This window comes from Gopherus flavomarginatus, chromosome 17 (genome assembly GCF_025201925.1).
Source record: "Gopherus flavomarginatus isolate rGopFla2 chromosome 17, rGopFla2.mat.asm, whole genome shotgun sequence".
Taxonomy (NCBI): Eukaryota; Metazoa; Chordata; order Testudines; family Testudinidae; genus Gopherus; species Gopherus flavomarginatus.
The window spans coordinates 24,264,817-24,290,943 of record NC_066633.1 but is presented as its reverse complement, the minus strand read 5'-3'; the positions used below and the strand labels follow the sequence as shown (position 1 = coordinate 24,290,943).

Genomic DNA, 26,127 nt, shown 5'->3' with positions numbered 1-26,127 from the left:
AATTGAGGTTTCTCTATGTGAGATGTACGCGTTAGGAATAGGCAAGGCTGATGACTTTAAGGTTGTAAATATCTGTCCATTACTTGTGGAGGAACTTGGTATCTTTTATTTTTTAATCCCCAATGTTAGTTTGAAAATTCAAAGTTAATGTTATCTTAAAAAACAATGTCTGATCGTTAGAAAAGATAGAAATTTATCTTTAATGTCACCCAAACAATTTTAGCTTGGTCCCTGAACCCACTAACCTTCCACTTTATGTATCCAGCGTACCTTGCGTGTCAGGATACAAATGTTTTGCTGGAAGACTGTTGACAGATCAGGTTTTGATAAAGACTTCAGTAAATCTAAGCTGTTTATCACTTTGTATGTGGAATCAAGGCAGCTGAGACCATGGCTTTGGTTTTGTACGTTTGTGTCTGGGATATGTGAGTATGATTGCCCACAACCCTGCACCTCCTAGCTTGTGAACTGCTGATTGAGTTCTTAGCTCCAAATATGCTGCTGACATGTACGTACAGCTTTACAGTATGATATTTAAATATTTACAACCCTCTTTTCTTTTGCAGAATTGTCCCAAATGGTCATTCTGATAAACTGAAGATGTTTATTCAGGAAAGGCTTGTTTCCTGGGTTTTAGTATTATTTTAGGCAAAAACCATAAGGGGAGAGTTAAGGTTGTTTATGACCTAATTGATGGGTCGATTTGGTTTGGAAATCATTATATTTATTATCTACCTCTTGTTAGACATGGTAATAAAGACTTAATATTTAAAAAATGAAAGCCTCCCCTTTTTTCAGGCTAGAGATGTTAGTTAACATTGCCTTAGAGAAGGCCTGAGCATTGACAAATAGAACTTGAGCTTTTCCAGCTATAAAGTGCAGCTGTAACTGACTGGTTGGTGGAATCCTAAATTTCAATCACATTATCTTCTTTCTCTTACTTTCAATTTCTTATAATTAGTTGACTGTAACTCTTCCAGGCCTCAGGCTGTGTGGCGTTTATTGGCTCTTGACACAAAGGAAAACCACAGAGAGATTTTTCACTGGTGAATTTCTCTTTTGGAGTTTGATGTCTCATTTTCCCCCGCAAGATACATGAGTGGCTTTGGTTAGAAAATAGATTTCTGTTGCCAGTACATTTCAGTAAAGTTGGTGAATAATGTAATTGAATTTTGAGATGGCACATGAGCAAACCATCATTTTACTTCACCAGCCTGTGTGTGCCAGTTTTGTCGTGATCACAATGTGTTCTGAATAATCTCTGCAAAAAGAAAAAGGAGAATGAATAGAAAGAAGTTTCTGGCTTTCCTGAGAGGCACTTTTCCAACTTAAAAATATAAACCCTATGGTTTTCATGGTTTTTAAATGCAACCACAGACATTGAGAACTGGGAAAGACTGGATTTACAGTCACCTCCTTTTATTACTGGACAAAGGAAGAGGGTTTATTTTCTTAATTAAAAATGTTGAATACTATTGAATTACTGTAAAAAAAAAAACAAAGTAAAATATGAATGTAGTGTTTGGGGAAGCCAGGTTGTTAGCGCATGCAATGAGCAGGTGCAGAATACAATATGCTTCTTTCCCAGGGCTCCACCAAGGTACATCAGCCTTTTTCTGTGGGACCTCTTCTAGGGCTCAGAGGTTCTGGAGTGCCCTCAGAACTTGGCACTTCTGTGGATCCTGCCGATGAGGATGTAGATCAGTGCCCATTGCAGTGATTGTTTACGTGATATTGATGTCTCTGCTCTGCCTTGGGAAGTAGAGTAGATCACCAGTCCAGGCCTCTCTGGGACTTTTGACCACAAACTCATGGTCTCATTGGCTACACTGGACTTTGCTCCCCACTCTTCTCATTGGCATGCATGTTTTGGAGGCTTGGGCCACGTCTACACTACCCGCCGGATCGGGGGGGAGTAATCGATCTATCGGGGATCGATTTATCATGTTTCATCTCATCTAGACACGATAAATCAATCCCCGAATCGACGCCCGTGCTCCACCTCGGCAGGAGGAGTAAGCGGAGTCGACAGGGGAGCCACAGCGGTCGACTTGTTGCCTTGAGGACAGACAGGTAAGTCGAACTAAGATACTTCAAAGTTGTGTATCTTAGATCCATCCCCGCTCATTGTAGACCAGCCCTAAGAGTGCAGACCTCTTCCAGCTCTCCCATGCCATCTTCTCACACCTATTTCTTGTGGGTCCATCCCTGTGTCATTAGTTTATCTAATCCAGAACTTGAAAAACCCACTTGCTAGTAGTTAGTGGGGAACTTTCCGTAGCAAGCCATCAGTTTCTCTAGAATATAATTTTTATTTGAAAAATAGCTAGTCTGGTTGAAAAGAAACCTGAGGCGATGCCATGTGGTCTTCCTGAATCTGCAGACATCCAGCTCCTGTGCTGCTGCTCCCTTTGTGCTGTTCATAGCACACAGCAGAATGAAACTGACAAGACCCTCGCATGGGCAGTTAATGACAACCCTGTGGCAGCAGTACTGTTGACACTGTTCTGTCAAGAATAGTGTTGATTTCATGCTGCTGCTTGTGAAATCTAAGGGCTGCAGCAGGGATAGGCACTAGAGGTATTCTCAGAGGAGAAGTGCCAAACCATGGAGGGAGAAGGAAAATACTTAAGACATCTCTCCACCCCTCACAGCAGCCAGGGGGATGGGGGAGAGACTTCCGCCCCGCTCCCAGAGGTTCTGGTTGTGGAAGAGGAGACAGACAGCTCCTCCTCCCTTCCAGTAGCTGGGGAAGGTAAGAACCTCAAATTTATTTCATGTTTCCTAGCCAAATGTTAGGGGATTGTTGGCCCTTTACTAAAACTCATGGGTTTTTTTGGTTGACTAGCTCCCAGTACCAAGAGAAAGGGGAAGGGTCAATGGGAAATCAAGACCCTGAGACTGACAGTCCCCAGGAACAATGGGGAGAGGCCAGTGCTCCAGGTCAACCTGATTGACAGGGTGGGCAGGCTAATGAGGGAGTCAGGAGGCCTGGGGGGCCAGTCCTCTGGGTGACCTGGAATTACCTGGAACAGAGTTGGGCCGAGCTAAGGAGAGAGCAGGGTCCCGAGCTGAACTCGGGAGCAGAGCCGCGCCAGCCAGAGAAGCAGCCCAGAGAGCAGGTCATTGCTGGGAGCAGAGCCACAGAAACAGCTCAGAGAGCATACCTGTGCTGGGAAAAGAGCTGTAGCAACTGGGGCCAGAGGAGCCAAAGGAGCAGCCCAAGAGGCTAGAGGCAGAGCAGCAGCAGTGCTGAGGCAGAGTGGAGGTGGAGCTGGAACGGTCTGGAGCTGGATGTGGTGAGCAGCTGGGAAGGGTGAGGGGGACCCTGGGCAGCGGGCCCAGCACTGGTAGATGCCCCCAGTCAAGAGGCCTTGCAGGCCAGACTTGGGGGGGGGATCATAACCCTGACAGGGGGGCTGACGCTGGGAAGAAAGGTTCTGCCACCTAGATCCTGAAGGCGTGTGGCTTCCGCCAGAGCAAGTGTCTGACCCGCAGCATCTCTGCAGCACAGCCAGGGCCCGGGCAGGGGGCTGTGCCGTGTGAGGGACAGACTAAACTGCCCCGATGTTCCAGAGATGCTGGTTGTGACGTCCCCGGGCCACAGAGCAGGGTGATGGGTTTTCCTTTCACTTTCCTCATTTTTCCTTATTTTTTTTAATTGATAGCAGTTTAATAAATTGTATTTGCTTTGAACTGTATGTAATGATCAGTGGGTCAGAGAAGCATCCAGAGCAGAGAGAGCATCCTGGCGTGGTGTCATAAACAGATAGCTAAGGGTTAATGTAATTTAACCTGTAAAGGGTTAACACAGGGAACCAAACACCTGACCAGAGGACCAATCGGGAAACAGGACTTTTTCAAATCTGGGTGGAGGGAAGTTTTGGGTGTGAGTTCTTTGTTGTTTGTCTTGGGTCTGTGCCCTCTCGGGTCTGAGAGTGATTTTTCTATCTCCAGGTTTTCTAATCTTCTGTTTCCAAGTTATAAGTACAAGGATAGTAAGACAATAGGTTTATATTGTTTTTTTTGTATTTACATGTGTGTAGTTGCTGGAATGTGTTAAATTATATTCTTTTTGGATAAGGCTGTTTATTCCTTTTTTTCCTTTAAGCAATTGACCCTGTATATTGTCACCTTAATACAGAGACCATTTTATGTCCTTTTTCATTCTTTTTATATAAAGCTCTTTTTAAGACCTGTTGGAGTTTTTCTTTAGTGGGGACTCCAGGGAATTGAGTCTGCAGCTCACCAGGGGATTGGTGGGAGGAAGAAGTCAGGGGGAAAAATCTCTTTGTGTTAGATTTACTAAGCCTGACTTTGCATACCCTCTGGGTGAGGGGGGAGAGAGGTTAGATCTCTCGGTGCTTGTGTTTCAAGGACTTGAAGCAGGGAAGGTGGAATCCCTTTGTTTAGATTCACTGAGCTTGCTTCTGTATATCTCTCCAGGAACCCAGGGAGGGAACACCTGGAGGGGAGGAGGGGGAAGGGAAATGGTTTATTCCCCTTTGTTGTGAGACTCAAGGAATCTGAGTCTTGGGGTCCCCCAGGGAAGGTTTTGGGGAGACCACAGTGAGCTAGGCACTGTATAATTCCTAGCTGATGGCAGCAATTACCAGGTCCAAGCTGGTAACTAAGCTTGGAGGTTTTCATGCTAACACCCATATTTTGGACGCTAAGGTCCAGATCTAGGAAGAAATGTTATGACACGTGGGGACACTCAAACCCCTGCCCTAAGTGACCACGACAAGGTGGCGAGTTGAGCCCCCCAGGAATTCTGGGCCCAGCCTTGTTGGGGTTCCGAGGGCTTTGCCAGCCAGGAGAGTGGAAGGGGAGCCCTCAAGGTCAGACAGGCCTCTGGGTAAAGGGAGTGGGAGCGAGGACTCAGATCCTTTCGCCAGCCCATTTCAGCGGGGTCACGTATAAACCAGGAAAGTTCCTCACAGTAGCGGGACCATTCCCCAGTTTGTACAAAAGCTGATAGGACAGATAAAGGTGTCCAAGCAGAGTTCAGTACAAACTTCAACACCCTCCCGCTTTTCCTTGTGAATATTGCAGTGGGGCTGGGCAACAAAAGGTGTTGCCTCTGAGCTTCATTGGTGCCCCTCACCCCCCCCAATCTGTCCTTTCATCTGACACCAGGTAGTAGATGATATATTCACTGAACCTTGATCGAATGTTCTCATTGACATCCCTATGTCTGTATGAGGTTGTAGAGGAGAGAGGAGGGGACTGCTGCTGAGAATTAGGATTTGTGTAATGTACCTATTTCTATATATGATTCCTTGTTCAGTGGAATCAAGCAGGAATTGCCTCTTTTTGGATGTAGACAGACGGACCTGCAGTGAGCTTGAGTGTGGTTGCTATCCAGGGGAGAAACTGTAGTTTTGTTTCTTTCTCACTATTGTGCTCTCCCAAATACACGCACCCTGTACGTGTACCTCTTTGTCCGATCCAACTCCCCACTTTGCTTTCCTATCCAATTGTCCCTGCTCATTCCCTTTCTCCCGTTGTTTTCCCCTGTTCTCCCACCAGACCTTCTGGCAGCAAGAGAGACTGCGATAGCCGCTGATAGCCTCCACTGCCACCTCTTTTTTCTCTGCCAGGAGTGTGGGAAGAGAGGACAGACAAGAAGTAGCCTGGCTGCCTGGAACTGTGTCTTGACAGCAGCCCTGGACATCCAGGAGAACATAAGAACGGCCATATTGGGTCAGAACAATGGTCCATCTAGCCAGTATCCTGTCTTCCAATAGTGGCCATTGCCAGGTGCTTCAGAGGGAATGCACAGAAGTGGAGAATTTTGAGTGATCCATCCCTGGTCGTCCAATCGCAGCTTCTGGCAGTTGGAGGTTTAGGGACACCCAGAGCATGGGGTCGTATCCCTGATCATCTTGGCTAATAGCCATTATCCTCCATGATCCTCCATGAACTTATCTAATTTTTTCAAAGGAGGAGTAACTGCTGGGAAGATCTTGCAGTCTGCTGAATGCCTGTGGTTATGCAGGAGCGGGATAGACAGGGAGGGAGCAAATGTGGGAGTGATAGCTCCAGGGGTGACACTTGGCTGTTGTATACATCCTATTTAAAATTCTTTAATTGTTTTTTTAAATTGGTTTACACGTGTGATTGCATTGTAGCATTTATCCTGCATCTGAGGAGATGAGCATGTTTTTCAGAAGAGCTGATGACAATGGTGCATCGCTGGAAGTGGACTGGAGAGACTATTTGCATTGCTGCTCTTCTGTCCTGTTCTGTATTCAAGCAGTCACGAGATTTGGGTGGGATTTCCCTTCAAATGTGAAAAGATTTAGGGGGGGAAATCACCAAAGAAGGAACTTGTTTTGATGACAGAGGTCTAGAAAGCTTGTAATGGGTTTAACAGTTGGCCTTATGCAAAGTCATAACTCTTAGTTTTTCTATATCATCCCAAAGTGTTCCACACATTAATAATGGTTCAGATTTGCAACGGATTCTATTAAACACTTCGGGCTATATATTGACTTTTCACGTGGGCACACGTCCCCTTTGAAATCAGTGGGAGAGGTTTGTGTGTGTGTGTCTGCATGTGCGCATGTGTAAAAGATGCATTTTTATTCTTGTAAAAGGCAGTGGCTCTACAATTGTTGTGGAGCTTGACTTTCCCAATGATGATGTAAAATATGATGCTATGAATTGTAAATATGACCGAGTCGAGTTTACTGTGGTATTTCCGAGAGGGAACTGCATGGTAGAAGTACCTGAACAAGTGATACGATGCTGTCCGTTTAACATGCAATCTAGTGGCTTCTTACAACATTCTATAATTATCACACTTTATAATGTAGCTGAGTTGAGGCAAAAGTTTTGCACTTGAGGTAGCTTTTCTGTTGGCTGAAGTGGCATAATAAGATACAAGTCTACAAACATTTTAAAGTCAGTTATTCAGGTTTTATAGATAGCATACACGGGGTAGTTTAATTGTCTCTCTTTTTCAAGTTTATTTAATTAACCAAGAAGCCTGAGCCTATTTTTAATAAGACTACATTCTGGACTTCAGAATTTAGTAAAAAATTCCCCCATAACATGTTCTAATTGATGTAGAATTGAGTAAGAATATGCTTATGAAACATTCAGAGACCAATATTGAGAATTGTATTGCCTTTTAAATTAAATATGCTTAAATGTTGACAGTTCCAGGAACCCCATTCTGACTGGCTTGATGCATAATAAAGGATTTTAATTTAAATTTTCAGTTAGTTACAAAATCTACTTTTAAAACTTTCTGATGATACTTTTTATCAAGAAAGCTTAAAAAGTTGCTGTGATTGTTGGTTTGGTTTGTAAAAGCAGTGGAAAAGCCCAGATGACATTGCCATAATTTTAGTCTGCATTGCATTTGTGGGTTTTGGGTATATCATCCTCTTTCATCTTCCAATAAATAATGCCTTGCCAGGATCACCATAAACCTTGGGCCTAATCTAATAACACAAACAAGTATAGCTGAAGCACAGCAACCTGGCAATTATTGCTAACTGACAGAGTGTCTCCTACAATTACTAAGGCGGTTTCCAAACAAATTCACCCACTTCTGTCTCTCGTCTGACTGCTGGGATGAGGTCCAAGCCCAGGTCTATTCCATCTATTCCAGTGAAAGTTTCAGAAAGCATTGATAATCCTTTCTAAACCAAGCATGAAACTAACTCTTCTAGGACTGTATGGTTTTGTATTTCAAAAATGGCAGAGATCAGTCCAGTCATATTTGCTGAAAAGTGGTGACATGATTTCGTTGTAAATACACCCAGAGAGCTTTGCACCGAATAAGCATTTATGTGTCTGTGGGTGTTTAGTTAAAGCTGTGCATGGATGATGTCTGTTGTGGTTTTGTTAGGCTTCCAGAGCGAGGGGGTTTAGCACTTTAATCCTGAATGACAGTTGGAAGGTTGGTGGTTTCAAACAGTGGCATGGAGGGGCCTATTTCTCTTCAGCAGAACAGTGCACAAGTGTATCTGGACTGCCTGTACAGAAGCACTAAATCTGTTTTGTTTTGTTTTTCTCCCTTATCCCTCTCCCTCACTCCGCCCCCCCACCTCCAGGCCAGGACTCACTTCTATTGCTGAAAACCCTTCAGTCCCTCTGGACAAAGAAAGAGATGAACAAGGTAAGGCTGTATAGTGAACCTCCCCTTCACACTGGAGCTAATAACGGTATGCAAAACATGTCCAGCCTCAGAGCCCTTGGGTCAGACCCTCCATTCTTCAGGATTGCTTTCAATTCCAGTACATAGGGGAAGGACCTACGGATCTGCAGTGTGAAGGGAAAATAAAAGGCAGCCTTGTCCAACGTTCAGCAGTTGTGGGACACGCATACAAGGGCTACAGTAGACAGGCTGAGTTGTTAAAAAAAAATCAAAGTCAATCTTTTATTTTAAACATTTTTTTTGTCCAATTAATGTAGAGAGTAAGAAATATGAAGATTTAAAGTACCCTGTCATCCTTACACCTGGTAAAGAGAGTGTTGAAATTGCCAGCACATCTTCCCATGGTGGGGTGGGGATGCTTTGCTAAGTGGATAAATATTTAAGCCTTCATATTTCATGATGTCTTTTCATTTTTGGAGCAGTATGCTGCAGTTTGGTTGGATAGTGTCTCTGTGAAATTATTGATATATTTTTAAACAGCCCTATGTTTTTTTCTAGATGCTATGTATAGATTTCTCGAACGGAATGATACATACTTCATCTAAATTTGGGAACTCAGAAAATTAACAAAAAAATTAGACATAACTGGTTAGTGTTTAGCTTCCCATGCTTAGCAGTCTCCGCTTTGCAGCCAGGTTAATAGCATAAATGTTTTCCTGAAATACCTGGGAACGTGCAAAATATCATTTTATTGTGTGGAATATACGCAGTCGACTGTATGCTAGTATGCCCAAAGGACCATAGCCTATGTGCTACTGCCTAGTTGTCAGATTTACTTGGTCATCATACCTGACTGGTGCATTTCATAGAATTATAGAATATCAGGGTTGGAAGGGACCTCAGGAGGTCATCTAGTCCAACCCCCTGCTCAAAGCAGGACCAATCCTCAGACAGATTTTTGCCCCCAATCCCTAAATGGCCCCCTCAAGGATTGAACTCACAACCCTGGGTTTTGCAGGCCAATGCGCAAAACACTGAGCTACCCCTCCCCTCTTCCAGAATTGAGACCTTCCAGCTCCTCTAGCTTGCGGTCCCCCAGCCTTAGTAATTGAGCAGCTGGAAATACAACAATTGAGAGGTCTCTTTTTGAATTGTCAATTACTGACACAGACTAGAGCTCAGCAATTCTGAAGACTGAGGCTTTCTATCACGTTACGCCAGAGCAAGAGGAAAACATTAATTGTTAGGATTTGAGGACAGTTCATTCCACCGGAACAACAACAGGGAAAAATAATAATCAAAAGCTATACACTGTGCAAACTGGAATTTGGATGGATTGCAAACCAAAATATTATGAGAAAGAGTTTCCCATTAAAGTGTCCTGGGCAGACTGTATCACATCCTTTTTGTAACTTAAGGGTCTCCATGACTCATCTCAGCCTACACAACTTATTCAGCAAGTCTCTCAAATTGCGTCATCCCAGGAATGCATGTGATTTCAGGTTATTTGCTGTGAACTGCTCCTGAATTTTTTAAAGGAAGACAGACCCCCTTACACCATATATGTTCATCATACACAGCATGGGGGCTCATGACAGGCATGCACAGCCGCATGGATCCCACTCACTACACTACTCTCCATATCTGCCAATGCAGATAAACCACTTCTCTCTTAAACTGAAAGATGGGCCTGCAGACCAGGAGAAAAGTCATTTGTATAGGTGAGACAGGGAAGCATGGCAATGACAGTGAGGGGGTAAAATGATTCAGTGATTCTAATGTGGAGACTGTACTCTTGATGTCTGCGCGCGCGCACACACACACTCTCTCTCTCTCAGCTGTCATCAGGTTGCTACACACACACACATTCACTCACTCACTCACTCTTACTTTTCTCCCTCAGCTGTCATCAGGTTGCTGCCATGCAAGGGTACTGATCAGTTTTTGGGGGTATTTCCTACCTTCAGATATACAGTTGTGTCCCATGTTGATGCTAAGGGAAACTGTGTGCATTCATCTGAGAACAGAATAAGATCCTGATTTTGTAACCACTCACCCCATCCCTATCTACCATTGACATCATCACTGTTACAGACAAAATAATTTGAAGCAAAATGACCCTAACCTTGAATGTACAGTAAATGAGTAAAGTTAAAGATTAGATACATTAATTTCACCAAGGCACCTATTGCTTCAACCTGGCACAGGCTTATGTACGTGATTCCTGTTAATGCTAAAGAGAGTTAATCACTTCCATTAACCTCCCCCACCTGTCCACTCCTTGAACACTGATTGAAAACTAGATCTCTACATTAGGCTAGGACTCCAATTCTGAGGGTTTAGAGAGTTCAATGATTTGTACATAGAAGATAAATAAACTTAATTTTTGAGTAATCTGGCAGGATTAGCAGAAGGTTCTTTGTTTTTGTAACTCAGAATAATGGGCAAAAGAAAATAGACTGGACATCAGCTTCTTAACTATGAGGTTTATTAGGCCGTGGAATACTCTCCCAAGGAATCCTTGGTATGTGAATCATTGCTAGACTTGCCACATAATTGCAAATGTACTTACGGAAGAATCCTGCACTGGCAAAGTGATGAACATGGTGACCTAACAGGTATTTTCCTCTCTGATATTCATTCAGGTCATACTTTCTGTACATTCCATGCCATTTATCACTTCCTTAGATCATTAGCAGACTTTAAAGAGAGATTTTCCCACTGCTTAGAATATCTAAGTGATCCATAATCAAAAATCAATCCAGACATATTGTCATTGCTGCTCTTGCCAGTTTTGCAACTGTTCTGAGATATGTGTGTGAGTGGGGGCTTGCTTTCTTACAAGGCCATTGTGTTCTGTAGCACATCTTGCCAAAGCTCAGATTCTGACTCCAGCCAAAGGAGATGCTGAGCTGTGCGGAGAAAACTCTTGTTCAATTCCAAATGTGCTGAAGTGGGGCTTTGAAAAAAGAGATCATTTATACATAGTGCAGTTTACTTGGCTAGTCGCTTTGTTTTCCTTTGGCTATTGTGACAGATATTTGTGGTTGGCATTCCACTGTAGCCTGGCTTCTTCTGCTGAATTTTGCAGTGAAGTTAGAGTCCTATATTTGACATCACGATCTCTTGCCACAGGGAAAAATACTTAGGGAGACTTAGCTTAGCAGACTTTTGTCTGAACACACATCTTTGGCCACGTCCAGACTAGGAATTAAAATCGATTTTAGATACGCAACTTCAGCTACGGGAATAACGTAGCTGAAGTCGAATTTCTAAAATCGAGGTACTCACCAGTCTGGACGGCGCGGCATCGATGTCCGCGGCTCTCCGTGTCGATTCCGGAACTCTGTTCGGATTGATGGAGTTCCGGAATCGATGTAAGCGCGCTCGGGGATCGATACACCGCGTCCAGACTAGACGCGATATATCGATCCCCGAGCAATCGATTTTAACCCGCCGATGCCGCGGGTTAGTCTGGACGAGGGCTTTGTTAGTCATCAGCATTGTTCTTGATGCAGTTGATAACCCAGTAAAGAGAAACAGATTTATAGTTGTTATAGTCTCAAGGTTTTCCAGCATGAAAGGGGATACGGAAAATTACTGGCAAATCACACTGTCTTCCAATACATATTTTAGATGAATAAAAAGGAAGAAATCTGACTGGCATATTTTTTCTAGCTATTTTTTTGTTTTCCATGTCATTCTTCAGTCTTTTTTATACTGTTTCCATTGGAAGCTGCAACTAGGATCATCATGTAAATAAATTAGTAAAACTTGCTGCAAGCAGGAAACAGCATCGTTCAGATTTTGCCTCTTAGCCAGAAAAAAAGAGAGCAGCTACTGTTACTGAATTCTTCTCTTCTGTCTCTGCTCTCCCTTTGCTCCATGCATGTACCATGTGGTGAAAGGTACTTGTGGGGCTACTGAAGGATGCCATTTCTTCTCCCTCTGAGCTCTCTGGAAACTACCCTCTAATGTAAACATTATAGAGATATTGCCCAGGACTGTTAATTAATCACTTAGACCAGATGGATAGTAAGTTGCCTATTCACAAAGTTCAATTCCTTAACTTTTCTAAACAGATCACCCAGAAATTCCTTAGATTTATAGCATATTTTTTCCATGTTCGAAGCTTTTCAGCACTCTATCTTATAACTTTAATGAGATGTCCGCTATAAAATGGCAATGGTAGCCTAAACCAAATATCTCACCCTTCTTTGGAGAAGGGGAAATTGGATTTCAAATAGGGCAATTTGAGTTTTCAACAAGTTTCTGATGCTAAATGTTTTATCCTGTATTTAAATCCTTAACTATTTTAGTCTCAGGGTTTTCCACTCTAGTGTAAGGTGTTGCATAATTGTGATTGCAATGGTTATGTGATGAATATAAACGTTTGCAGTGCAGGAATGGAGAGTTGGTTTTTTATCTGTGTTCTTATCTGTAGGTATATTAGAAGTGCAGATAATAGGGTTTGTAAACCTGCCTGCCTTTACTGTCACCACTTCTCCAATAACACCCCCTCCCCCAAATCCTAAGCCGCTTTGTCCTGCAGAACAACTTATCGGTATTTATGGGATAATTAGTGTTGGCAATTGCTGCTTTTCCCATTGGGTTTGATGTGCAATGGGCCATGAAGGAATCTTTAAAGACATGAAAAGTCACTAGAAGCAGAGATGGTGGTTGAATAGCAACGGTTACCTCCCTGAATAGATTAAATTAAATAATAATAAAAAATATTTGTGTTATGCTGGGGGAAGGGAGGATTCACTTATCTATTTGTATATGACAATGTATTTTTGTATCTTGGCAGCTCAAGGAAGAAACCAGGCGGGGTTTTGCAGCTCTGGAAGACCCATTGGCCGGACTCCTGGACATGCTGGAGAGCAGCAGTGACTGGAAGGGGAAAGGGCACTCCCTGGGGTATTACATCACCAATGAGTTGCAACTTTGGATAAAGGAACATCCTGCTGTTCAGAAGGTTAGAGAGAGAAAGAGACAGAGCCTGGAGAAAAGAAAGGGGTTTTCATGCTCCCAAAGTGCCTCCCTCTCCTCCAATCACTTTATTCCATAGTCCAGTTCCTTTCCATTAGTGCACCCACAAACATAATGCATCTGAGGAAGTGGGTATTCACCCACGAAAGCTCATGCTCCAAAACGTCTGTTAGTCTATAGGTGCCACAGGATTCTTTGCTGCTTTTACAGATCCAGACTAACACGGCTACCCTCTGATACTTGACACAAACATAATGTGACCTGCTGATAGAATTCATACTGAGGTAGTATGTCCAGTGATGCTGTCATGAAAGTGAAGCAACACCAATGATGCTAAAATATCTTCCCATTTCCTCCCACTGCCTGGGATTTCTGTCTCCCCAGATCAAGCTGCCTTGCTGGAATATGGACCTTTCAGTCTTTCCCCTTGCTGGAGGCTTTCCCATTGGAACCAACATCCCATAAGCCCAATTACTGTATGCTCTTCCAGTTTTGCACATAGAAGACAATTACTGAATGATTATTTAACTCTGTCAATGTGGTAGCAGCTTCTATCACTCAAAGTGCTGGAAGTGGTAACAATACGAATCTCCTGGAAGCTTGAGTGACCAAGCTGAAGTTATAGGGTCGTCAAAATAGTAATTCATCCATTTCCTTGGCCTGTTGCATTCTGATCCCTTGAGATTTTTCCTTTCTCTATACGGCTTCCTGTGAACTTTAGGTAGTTTTGTCTTCGTACTGTTTCATTTTTCATTTTTATTCCAAGTGCCTGAGTTTTCAAGTTCAGCTTCTCCATTCAGAGCCCCAAGATCTCTATTTTCTGCCATTACAGTCTGTTGTAGTTGAATCAAACACAGAACTAAGAGTAAAGAACTTCAAAGTTTTAATGGAATGATCATGTATGAAAGTATGTATTAGTAGTTGTGTCCCTGTGTCATGACACCATCCTTTTGCCTCAAGGCCGCTCCAGGACGCTGGAGGGTAGGGATAGGATAAGAACATAAGAACGGCCGTACCGGGTCAGACCAAAGGTCCATCTAGCCCAGTATCTGTCTTCCGACAGTGGCCAATGCCAAGTGCCCCAGAGGGAGAGAAGCTAACAGGCAATGATCAAGTGATATCTCTCCTGCCATCCATCTCAATCCTCTGACAAACAGAGGCTAGGGACACCATTCTTTACCTTTCTTGGCTAATAGCCATTTATGGACTTAGCCACCATGAATTTATCCAGTTCCCTTTTAAACATTGTTATAGTCCTAGCCTTCAGAACTTCCTCAGGTAAGGAGTTCCACAAGTTGACTGTGTGCTGTGTGAAGAAGAACTTCCTTTTATTTGTTTTAAACCTGCTACCTATTAATTTCATTTGGTGACCCCTAGTTCTTGTATTATGGGAATAAGTAAATAACTTTTCCTTATCCACTTTCTCCACATCACTCATGATTTTATATACCTCTATCATACCTCCCCCTAATCTCCTCTTTTCCAAGCTGAAGAGGCCTAGCCTCTTTAATCTTTCCTCGTATGGGACCTTCTCCAAACCCCTAATCATTTTAGTTGCCATTTTCTGAACCTTTTCTAGTGCTAGAGTATCTTTTTTGAGGTGAGGAGACCACATCTGTACACAGTATTCGAGATGTGGGCGCACCATGGATTTATATAAGGGCAATAATATATTCTCAGTCTTATTCTCTATCCTCTTTTTAATGATTCCTAACATCCTGTTTGCTTTTTTGACTGCCTCTGCGCACTGGGTGGACATCTTCAGAGAACTATCCACAGTGACGACAAGATCTTTTTCCTGACTTGTTGTAGCTAAATTAGCCCCCATCATATTGTATGTATAGTTGGGGTTATTTTTTCCAATGTGCATTACTTTACATTTATCCACATTAAATTTCATTTGCCATTTTGTTGCCCAATCACTTAGTTTTGTGAGATCTTTTTGAAGTTCTTCACAATCTGCTTTGGTCTTAACTATCTTGAGTAGTTTAGTCTCATCTGCAAACTTTGCCACCTCACTGTTTACCCCTTTCTCCAGATCATTTATGAATAAATTGAATAGGATTGGTCCTAGGACTGGCCCTTGGGGAACACCACTAGTTACCCTTCTCCATTCTGAGAATTTACCATTAATTCCTACCCTTTGTTCCCTGTCTTTTAACCAGTTCTCAATCCATGAAAGGACCTTCCCTTTTATCCCATGACAGCTTAATTTACGTAAGAGCCTTTGGTGAGAGACCTTGTCAAAGGCTTTCTGGAAATCTAAGTACACTCTGTCCAATGGATCTCCCTTGTCCACATGTTTGTTGACCCCTTCAAAGAACTCTAATAGATTAGTAAGACACGATTTCCCTTTACAGAAACCATGTTGACTGTTGCTCAACAGTTTGTTTTTCTATGTGTCTGACAATTTTATTCTTAACTATTGTTTCGACTAATTTGCCCGGTACTGACGTTAGACTTGCCGGACTGTAATTGCCGGGATCACCTCTAGAGCCCTTTTTAAATATTGGCGTTATATTAGCTAACTTCCAGTCATTGGGTACCAAAGCCGATTTAAAGGACAGGTTACAAACCTTAGTTAATAGTTCCGCAACTTCACATTTGAGTTCTTTCAGAACTCTTGGGTGAATGCCATCTGGTCCCAGTGACTTGTTAATGTTGAGTTTATCAATTCCAAAACCTCCTCTAGTGACACTTCAATCTGTGACAGTTCCTCAGATTTGTAACCTACAAAAGCCGGCTCGGGTTTGGGAATCTCCTTAACATCCTCAGCCATGAAGACTGAAGCAAAGAATCCGTTTAGTTCTTCTTCGAGTGCTTGCTCATATCCATTCCAGTTAGGTGTGCGCGCGTGCTGCGTGCCCGTTCGTCGGAAGATTTTTACCCTAGCAACACTCGGTGGGTCGGCTGGGCGCCCCCTGGAGTGGCGCCGCTATGGCACCGGATATATACCCCTGCCGACCCAGCCACCCTTCAGTTCCTTCTTACCGCCCGTGTCGGTCGTTGGAACAGTGGAGCGCGGCTTAGCTGACCTCCACTTCCCTAGCTACTCGTAGTTCTCGTGTATATAGTTATGTAGTTATAATCCTTTTATATATATATTTGTATAGTTATATGTTTTTTCTTTGCTAACATAGTTAGTTTAGTAATAGTTAGCGGGGTTCAGGAAGTAGCCCTTTCCCCGCACCCGGTGCCGGAGCCCATGCCCGGCTCACTGGGTTTTAAAATGGGCTCGGCCTGCCAGAAGCCGACACGACTCCTGTTTGAAGTGCCTTGGGGAATCACACTTGACAGCTAAGTGCCCCATTTGCAAGGCTTTTAAGCCGAGAACAAAAAGGAGCGGGACTTTCACTTACCCCTCCACCTTTGGCCCCGAGTGATGATCAAGCGGCTGGCAGAAGCGCCTCCTCGGCACCGGACCCCGCCGGTACTGCCAAGGCCTTTCGGCACCGGCCGTCGCCGGCACCGAAGTCGACCCGGCACCGCTCCCTCTCTCCTAGGTCGAGAAAGCCTACGATTCCTGCTGGTGCCTGACAGCTCCCCGGCACGCGCCGTGGTTGAGCCCCCTGCTCCTGCTGCTTCCGTGCCACCTGCATCGCAGCCAGAGAGCTCGTCTAAGTCGGATCGCCCGGCACCAACACCTGCTGAGGCACCGACAACGTCGGCACCGTCGATCCCGGTCCCACAAGGGCCGTCGAATCCGGTGCCTGACAGCTCCCCGGCACGCGCCGTGGTTGAGCTTACTGCTCCTGCTGCTTCCGTGCCAACTGCACCGGAGCCAGAGAGCTCGTCTAAGTCGGATCGCCCGGCACCAACACCTGCCGAGGCACCGACAACGTCGGCACCGTCGATCCCGGTCCCACGAGGGCCGTCAAATCCGGTGCCTGACAGCTCCCCAGTATGCACTGTGGTTGAGCCTGCTGTTCCCTCCACACCGGAGACATTCCCAACGGTGAGGGATCTCATTGCCATGACAGAGTCGATGCTGCCTGACCCCGGCACCGCTGGTGCCGGTAATACAGTCTCTTGCCAAGCCTCCCTTGATATGATCATCCTCTGTCGGCACAGCAGAGCGGCACCGTTCATGATCACGGTCCCGCAGACGCTCCAGGTCCCGTCGGCACACCCGACACCACTTGCAGTCCCGGTGCTGTTCTCCTCCTCGGTACTGGTTGCACTCGCCACACCGGTTGGTATCCCATTCGCCGACCCGCTACTATTGGCACCGTTCCGACTCCCGGCACTGCGACAGGTACCGTGACTCCCGTAGCCTCTCCCGACCTCGAGCCTCGAGATCTCGGTCGACCTCCCAGCACCGCTCTGGTTGCAGGTCTGGATCTCATTCCAGGTACCGGTACGCCTCCCGGTACCGGTCCCCGGTGCCGAGTTGGGCAAGGTCCGATAGAGTCAGAGACTCTGCCCATGTATTTTTTTTAGTACCTCCATGGCCATCCAGACATGCATCCGTGTCATCCTATGTGGGCAGATCTTATGCTCAAGACCACGATTCTGATGTGCCCACCAACAACCTGAGAGCCCAACAGGACCTCCTAAGGAGGGTACCACGCCATATGGACCTCCAGGTGGAGGAGGTCCCGGAGGTAGAGGACCCGGTATGGTGCCCTCTAAGGGGTACGACTACTTGTCTGTCTGTCCTCCTCTCTGCTCACTAGTCGTTCAGTCCATTAAGGAGAGGGAATGGCATGGCCAGCAGGCGCCAGCCTCAAAATCGAAGGAGGCTAGGCGAATGAATCAACTTGGCCGCCAGGTGTACTCTGCAGAGGCCTTACAGCTCTGGGTGGCAAAGCAACAAGCCTTGCTTAGCCACTATAATTATAACACCTGGGTGGCGGTAGTTTAGTTTATGGAGTTTCTCCCTCAAAACTCCCGCCAAGAGCTCGCTGCTGTCTTGGAGGAAGGGAAAAAGGTGCCCAGAGCGTCCCTCCAGGCCTCGTTGGACGCAGCAGACTCAGCAGCCAGGACTCTGGCCTCGGGTGTTGCCATGAGGCACATCTCATGGCTTCAGGTTTCAAACCTCCGGCCGGAGCTACAGTATGCCATTCAGGACTTACCATTTGATGGTAAAGGCCTCTTCGCGGCAAAGACAGCCCCAGGCTGCAAAGCCTGAAGGACAACAGGGTCCTAATGCGCTCTCTCAGCATGCATACGCCAGCGACCAAACGCAGGCCTTTCTGTCCCCAGCCACACCGCCGTACTCTGTGCCTAGCCAGAGACAGGACTTTGGCAGACGGCGAGGCCGAGATGGTCGCAGACAAATGTCAGGACCTCTAGAGGGCCAAGGTCAAGATCCCTCGCAATCACCACCGGGACCAAAGACGAACCTTCCAAGGTGCGCCTGAGGGCGGTGTACCAGTCACAGGCCGGGATCCCACTCCTACTTTCTCCTGGCTTGGCCCCAGTTAATTTCAGATCGCTGGGTCCTGCACACGGTGGAGCATGGGTACCACCTCCAATTTGTTCCAACCCTGTCCCCCTTCAGGGACCCCTCTCACGAACAATTCCTCTTACAAGAGGTGCAGACGCTGATGGATGAAAGGGGCAAGGGGTTTTACTCCCGTTATGCCCTAGTCCCCCACTCGAACGGAGGTCTCAGACCTTCCTAGACCTGTGAGCACTCAACCAGTTTATGATAAGGTTGAAGTTCTGCATGGTATCCCTGGGAACCATTATCCCGTCCTTGCATCCTGGAGACTGCTATGCCGCCCTCGATATGAAGGACGCGTACTTTCACATCGCCATCTTCCCTCCGCACAGGAGATACCTCCGCTTTCTAGCCAACCGTCAGTACTTCTGGTTTACGGTCCTGCTGTTTGGCCTTTCTACAACCTCACGGGTATTGTCCAAGTGTATGGCCATAGTCGCCGCCTACCTTCGCCGATGTCGGATATGCGTTTTTCCATATCTGGACGATTTGCTTATCCAAGGAGACTCCGAGACACAAATCACTCAGCACGTGGGCATCGTCACAGACCTATTCACACGTCTAGGCCTGATGATTACTATAGAGCAATCCACTCTGGTTCCCACGCAGAGGTTGGACTTCCTAGGGGCTATCCTGGTCTCCGACCTAACCGGAGCCTGCTTACCACAGCCACGGTTTCAGGCGATGGCAACAATCATCCGAGGTCTGCAGACTTTCCCAACGACCTCGGCTCGCACTTGTCTCAGTCTTCTGGGTCCATGGCTGCCCGCAAGTTTGTAACCAAACACGCCAAGCTCTGCCTCCGTCCTCTCCAAGTCAGGCTCACCTTGGCGTACCGCCCGGACAGGGACCCAATGCTCATGGTAGTCACCATTCCCTTGAGCACCTTAGGCTCCCTAGAATGGTGGCTAACTCCCTCCCTGGTGTGGGCAGGGATGTGGTTCCATCCGCCCCAGCCCTCACTGCCCCTGACGACGGACGCGTCATCTCTCTGCTCGGGTGCTCACCTTGGTCACCTTCGAGCTTAAGTCCTTTGGTCTTCTCGGGAGCTGGCATTCCACATCAATGCCCAAAAATGGGAGCAGTCCGCCTGGCGTGCCAGGGGTTCCAGCAGCAGCCGCGAAGCCGTGGTGTCTCAGTGTTTACAGCCAACACAACGGCCATGTGCTACACATGGTCCTCCCCCTTTTGTCAGGCATGGCCCACTCGATGAATCTGGTAGCGTCCTTTCTCTCAGGCGTTCGGAACGCCTTGGCGCTTTGACTCAGCAGGTCTTTCCTGTCTCACGAGTGGTCGCTCTGCCCCATGTGATGCATTCTGTTTTCCAGAATTGGAGACTTTTCCTCACATAGACCTGTTCGCTCACCGCGAGAGCAGAAAATGCCAGATGTTCTGCTTCTTCCAAGGTCTCCCCTCGGGATCGATCTTGGACGCATTCCTGATGCCATGGAAGGACCAACTCCTTTATGCCTTCCCACTGTTCCCGCTGGTTCATTAGGTTCTGCTCAAACTCTGCAGGGGCAGAGCGCGCATCATCATGATCACTCCAGCGTGGTCCAGGCAGCACTGATACACCACGTTGCTCGACCTGTCAATAACCAACCCAATTACCCTGCCACTCCACCCAGACCTCATCACTCAGGGCCACGGCAGGCTTCGTCACCCGGACCTGCAGTCTCTTCACCTCACGGTGTGGCTGCTGCGTGACTAAACCGGGGTGGCAGGAAGCCTTCCACCTGGTCAACGTACCTGGCCGAGTGGAAGCATTTCTTCTACAGGTGCGAAACGCTCGATCTTACTCCTACTGAGGTCTCGATCCCCTCTATTTGGCCTACCTCTGGCCTTCAACAGCAGGACCTAGCGTTGTCATCGCTGAGGGTACACTTGGCAGCCATCTCTACCTTCCACCCAGGCTAAGGTGGTCATTCCGTGTTCTCACACTCTATGGGTTCGAGGTCCCTCAAGGGCTTGGAGTGCTTACACCCTCAAGTACACCGCCCAGCCCCAACCTGGGACCTCAACCTAGTTTTAACCAGACTTATGTCTCCCCCATTCGAGCCGTTAGCGACCTGCTCTCTGCTATACCTGTCTTGGAAGACATCTTTCCTCGTAGCCGTCACATCGGCCAGACGAGTCTCCGAGCTCAGAGCTCTTACGGTGGTTCTACCATACACTAGGTTTCACAAAGACAAGGTGCAGTTACGACCACGCCTGGCTTTCCTCCCTAAGGTGATTTCGGCCTTTCATGTTACCCACACTCAATGCAATGGGCGCAACAATTGCACTCCCTGGACGTCTGTAGAGCGCTCGCATTTATATTGCGCGGACAGAGCCATTTCGTAAAATACCCCAACTCTGTCACGGTAGCAGACCAAAGGAAAGGCTTACCTGTTTTCCTCTCAGAGGATCTCATCTTGGGTGATGGCGTACATCCGCACTTGTTATGATTTGGCTCATATTTCCCCAAGCCACATCATCGTGCATTTTACCAGGGCTCAGGCTTCATCTGCTGCCTTGTTGGCTCGTGTACCTACCCACGAGATCTGTCGCGCAGCTCCATGGTCCTCAGTTCATACCTTTGCTTCGCATTATGCTCTGGTTCAACAGTCAAGAGATGCTGTAGCCTCTGGCCCAGCAGTTTTACATTCTGCCACATTTCACTCCGACCCCACCGCCTAGGTAAGGCTTGGGAATCACCTAACTGGAATGGATATGAGCAAGCACTCGAAGAAGAAAAGACGGTTACTCACCTTTGTAACTGTTGTTCTTCGAGATGTGTTGCTCACATCCATTCCAAACCCACGCTCCTTCTCTTCTGTCGGAGTAGCCGGCAAGGAACTGAAGGGTGGCTGGGTCGGCAGGGGTATATATCCGGCACCATAACGGCGCCACTCCAGGGGGCGCCCAGCCGACCCACCGAGTGTTGCTAGGGTAAAAATCTTCCGACGAAAGTGCACGCGGCGCGCGCACACCTAACTGGAATGGATATGGTAACACATCTTGAAGAACAACAGTTACAAAGGTGAGTAACCGTCTTTTTCTCCGCAATGACTTTATCGTCTTTAAGCGCTCCTTTTGTATTTCATCATCAAGGGACCCCACTGGTTGTTTAGCAGGCTTCCTGCTTCTGATGTACTTAAAAAACATTTTGTTATTACCTTTGGAGTTTTTGGCTAGCTGTTCTTCAAACTCCTCTTTGGCTTTTCTTATTATACTCTTGCACTTAAGCTGGCAGTGTTTGTGCTCCTTTCTGTTTACCTCACTAGGATTTGACTTCCACTTTTTAAAGGAAGTCTTTTTATCTCTCACTGCTTCTTTTACATGGTTGTTAAGCCACGGTGGCTCTTTTTTAGTTCTTTTACTGTGTTTCTTAATTTGGGGTATACATTGAAGTTGGACCTCTATTATTGTGTCTTTAAAAAGGGCCCATGCAGCTTGCAGGGATTTCACTTTAGTCACTGTACCTTTTAACTTCTGTTTAACTAACCCCCTCATTTTTGCATAGTTCCCCCTTTTGAAATTAAATGCCACAGTGTTGTGCTCTTGACGTGTTCTTCCCCCCACAGCGACGTTGAATGCTATTGTATTATGGTCACTATTTCCAAGCGGTCCTGCTATAGTTACCTCTTGGACCAGCTCCTGCGCTCCACTCAGGATTAAATCTAGAGTTGCCTCTCCCCTTGTGGGTTCCCGTACCAGCTGTTCCATGAAGCAGTCATTTAAAGTATCGAGAAATTTTATCTCTGCATTTCGTCCTGAAGTGAAATGTTCCCAGTCAATATGGGGATAATTGAAATCCCCCACTATTATTGGGTTCTTAATTTTGATAGCCTCTCTAATTTCCCTTAGCATTTCATCATCACTATTACTGTCCTGGTCAGGTGGTTGATAGATCCCTAATGTTATATTTTTTATTACAGCATGAAATTTTTATCCATAGCGATACAGAGGGATCTAGACAAATTAGAGGACTGGGCCAAAAGAAACCTGATGAGGTTCAACAAGGACAAGTGCAGAGTCCTGCACTTAGAACGGAAGAATCCCATTCACTGTTACAGACTAGGGACCGAGTGGCTAGGCAGCAGTTCTACAGAAGAGGACCTAGGAGTTACAGTGGATGAGAAGCTGGATAAGAGTCAACAGTGTGCCCTTGTTGCCAAGAAAGCTCACGGCATTTTGGGCTGTATAAATAGGGGCATTGCCAGCAGATCGAGGGATGTGATCATTCCCCTCTATTTGACATTGGTGAGGCCCCATCTGGAGTACTGTGTCCAGTTTTGGGCCTCACACCACAAGAAGAATGTGGAAAAGTTGGGAAGAGTCCAGCGGAGGGCAACAAAAATGATTAGGGGGCTGGAGAACATGACTTATGAGGAGAGACTGAGGGAACTGGGATTGTTTAGTCTGCAGAAGAGAATGAGGGGGCATATGATAGCTGCTTTCAACTACCTGAAAGAAGAAGAAGTGAGCTGTAGCCCACGAAAGCTTATGCTGAAGTAAATTTGTTAGTCTCTAAGGTGCTACAAGTACTCCTGTTCTTTTTACCTGAAAGGGAGTTCCAAAGAGGATGGATCTAGACCAGTGGTCCCCAACCTTTTTGGCTGTCGGGTGCTAGCCGAAGGACCACTGCGGCGCAAAGCACCTGCTGAAATGCTGCCATCGAGAGTCCCACCGAAGTTCGGGAGCGACACCTCTTGATGATGTCACTTGTCGACAGCAAGCGGCAGCATCAAGAGGCCTTCCCGCCAAAATTCGGGGACGACGCCTCTCGATGACATCACTTGTCGGCGACAAGCATCGTCATCGAGAGGTGTCCCCGCCGAAATGACACTGAAATTCGGCGTCATTTTGGCGGGTGCTCTCCCGGGGGCCAGGACGCGGGGCATTAAGATGCCCCTGCGGGTGCCATGGCACCTGTGGGCACCGCGTTGGGGACCACTGATCTAGACTGTTCTCCGTGGTACCTGATGACAGAACAAGGAGTAATGGTCTCAAGTTGCAGTAGGGGTGGTTTAGGTTGGATATTCGGAAAAACTTTTTCACTCAGAGAGTGGTGAAGAACTGGAATGGGTTACCTAGGGAGGTGGTGGAATCTCGTTCCTTAGAGGTTTTTAAGGTCAGGCTTGACAAAGCCTTGGCTGGGATGATTTAGTCGGGGATTGGTCCTGCTTTGAGCAAGGGGTTGGACTAGATGACCTCCTGAGGTCCCTTCCAGCCCTGATATTCTATGATTCTATGACCTGGGAACAAGACTGGGAATGAAATTGAGTTCTCATGCATCGCTGAGAAGGGTTGCCTGTGGAGAGCTGGTGGATGAAAGAGCCAGGAGGCTTGTTTCTGCTGTGGGAACTTACCACAAAAGGTACCTCCTCTGACCTGGTTTCTAACTCCCGTGTTGAGTTGGAGGTGTGAATACTGCAAGAAGTTCTGTTAGCAAAAAGAGGTGTTCCCCATGCTCAGATTGATATTTGTACCGGGCCTCTCCAAGTTCTACCCCACTAACATTTAATGTTGTTTTAATTGGCCACTGTGAAGTGATGTGTGTAGCATGTTGCCCTGATTTCTGTGTCAAAATCCAAGGAGGAACTGGAGAACCCCTTTCTAATGGGTTGGCTTGTCTGATGTTTTAAAAAGCTACATTTTGGACTGTCATTGAATTGTATTGGTCTTTATGAAACCTGTGTTTGACTCTGATTTCTTAGTCTGACTTGAGGCTGAAGAAGCTCCAGACCCGACTGTTCAGAATACTAGCCCAGAGCCAAGTTAATCTCCTTGACCCGCTGATCAGCATTTTTCAGCTACATACAGCAGACCAGAACAATTTGCTTGGACATGTCAGTCACATTTACCACAAGGGCAAGTACAAAGAGGTGGGTCTTGATTTTCAACTTGGTTTTCACACTGAGAGCTTTGATTCCCTGTTAGTGTCTGGGCCTGTTTTTCATTATATTTCTGTGTAAATTCCACTTCATAATGGCAGCAAGGCCTGTGCGTGGTGTAATTTAGTATGATCGTTGTACTTGGTGGTACTTATTTAGCCTTCCTTCAACCTCATGCCTCATACTGGGAGAGCACACAATTCCAGTCAAACCCAACTCCCTTTGTGAGTTTTGCAAGAATTTGGTTAATTTTTGGGTACTTTATTTTGAGTGCTTAATAAAATAAAAAATAATCCATTCCACATGTCCTGGTTTTGACCAGAAATGGAATATTGTGAGGGACATCTTTTGTGGTATATATCACCTGACTGAAAATCTTACCAGACAGATTTTCTGTTTCATGGGATTACTGAATCAAGGTGTTTGACTAATTTCAAGTGTGATTGTAAATGAGATTTTGCTAGACATTTGAGGCTCCAGGGATACAGATGAGTTTTTCACTGCTATCTTTTGGAAATGCAGATTCTTTCAAGCATTTTGAACTGGAAAGCTCCAAATTATTTTTGAAGCTGTTTCTCTAGGGTCCTTTCCCTGACTTGAGCACTTCTCAGGCAGGAAGAGTTGGCTCATAACCTTTTTTCCTTAAGAAGAAGAACCAAATACAGTGTTTTTTCTCAGGGTTGTCCACGGGATATCAGAGCTATTTCATTTCCCTTACCCATATCTTCCTCCCAATTATAGTATCACCAAAAGAACAAATGCAGGTCCTGATCCGTACACTCCAAGACAGAGTAGAGTAATAGAATGTGGCAGACAATCCTGGCACTAGGACTATGAGGCCTCTGCTGCAAGCAATGGCGAGGATGTCTATATTATGCTGATTCTACTGTAACCTCTTGTAGGGATCCTTTCAGGTGGGGCAGTAACAAACGTTCAGATGTGAGCCTCTTCGCCCCCTTTTGTCCCATCTTAAGTCTTCAGAAGGTTGAAATCCTTCTAAATATTTGATATTATTCTCTGCTTTTTCCAACCCCTTGTTTAAGCCCTAAGGGTTATCTATAGAATGGGGCACCAACATTTCAGTCTTTACTTCACAGAAATACACTCCCTTTAGTCCACTGGACACATTTAATATTCTCATGTGAACAATGCATCCTTGCCTCATGTGTTCATGTCCCACCTCTCACAAATCGCATAAGAGAACAGTGTCTCTGCAGACAATGAAGTCCCTGATGTTCCTAGAGACTGGTGTGCTGGTTATCTCATTTACTTCTGAAGCTGATCTGATCCCTCCCATGGCCTTCAATATTAGAGCTTCTCAAAGGCTGAACCAATTTGTCTGTCAGAATAACAGTAATTTGTGCAGCTGAGCCAAGCATTCTCTTGGGATTTGTGAATTTTGGATTGTCACCTCCAGTGCTAATAGAACACTGTGGCTGTGGATGAAAGTAGTAGGGGTATAAAAAGTAATAATGGGAAGATAAATCTTGAATTATTTGGAGATAGCACCCTTTTGTTGGCAGATGCCACAGATGTGAATAATTCCTGCTACTCAGAGTTATGAGCAGCTCAGGGATGGAAGTTGTTTGTAACTCTGAAATGTTCATAACTCTGAACAAAATGTTAGGGTTGTTCTTTCAAAAGTTTACAGTGGAACATTGATTTAATACAGCTTTGAAACTTCACTATGCAGAAGA

General features: G+C 45.9%; 1 protein-coding gene across 7 annotated transcripts in view; it reads left to right on the top strand.

Moving 5' to 3' along the window:
* EXD3 (exonuclease 3'-5' domain containing 3) overlaps positions 1–26,127 on the top strand; it is a 588,712-nt gene that overhangs the window by 146,496 nt on the left and 416,089 nt on the right. For 4 of the 7 annotated variants that reach the window (XM_050926485.1, XM_050926483.1, XM_050926484.1 and 1 more), the window contains 3 exons: positions 8,070–8,134; positions 12,924–13,091; positions 24,254–24,421. In XM_050926485.1, the coding sequence (XP_050782442.1) occupies positions 8,070–8,134; positions 12,924–13,091; positions 24,254–24,421 (401 nt within the window). Of the gene's footprint in view, positions 1–2,010; positions 2,074–5,528; positions 5,764–8,069; positions 8,135–12,923; positions 13,092–24,253; positions 24,422–26,127 lie in introns of those variants that run through there. The other 3 variants (XM_050926486.1, XM_050926487.1, XM_050926488.1) reach the window with 3 other exon arrangements.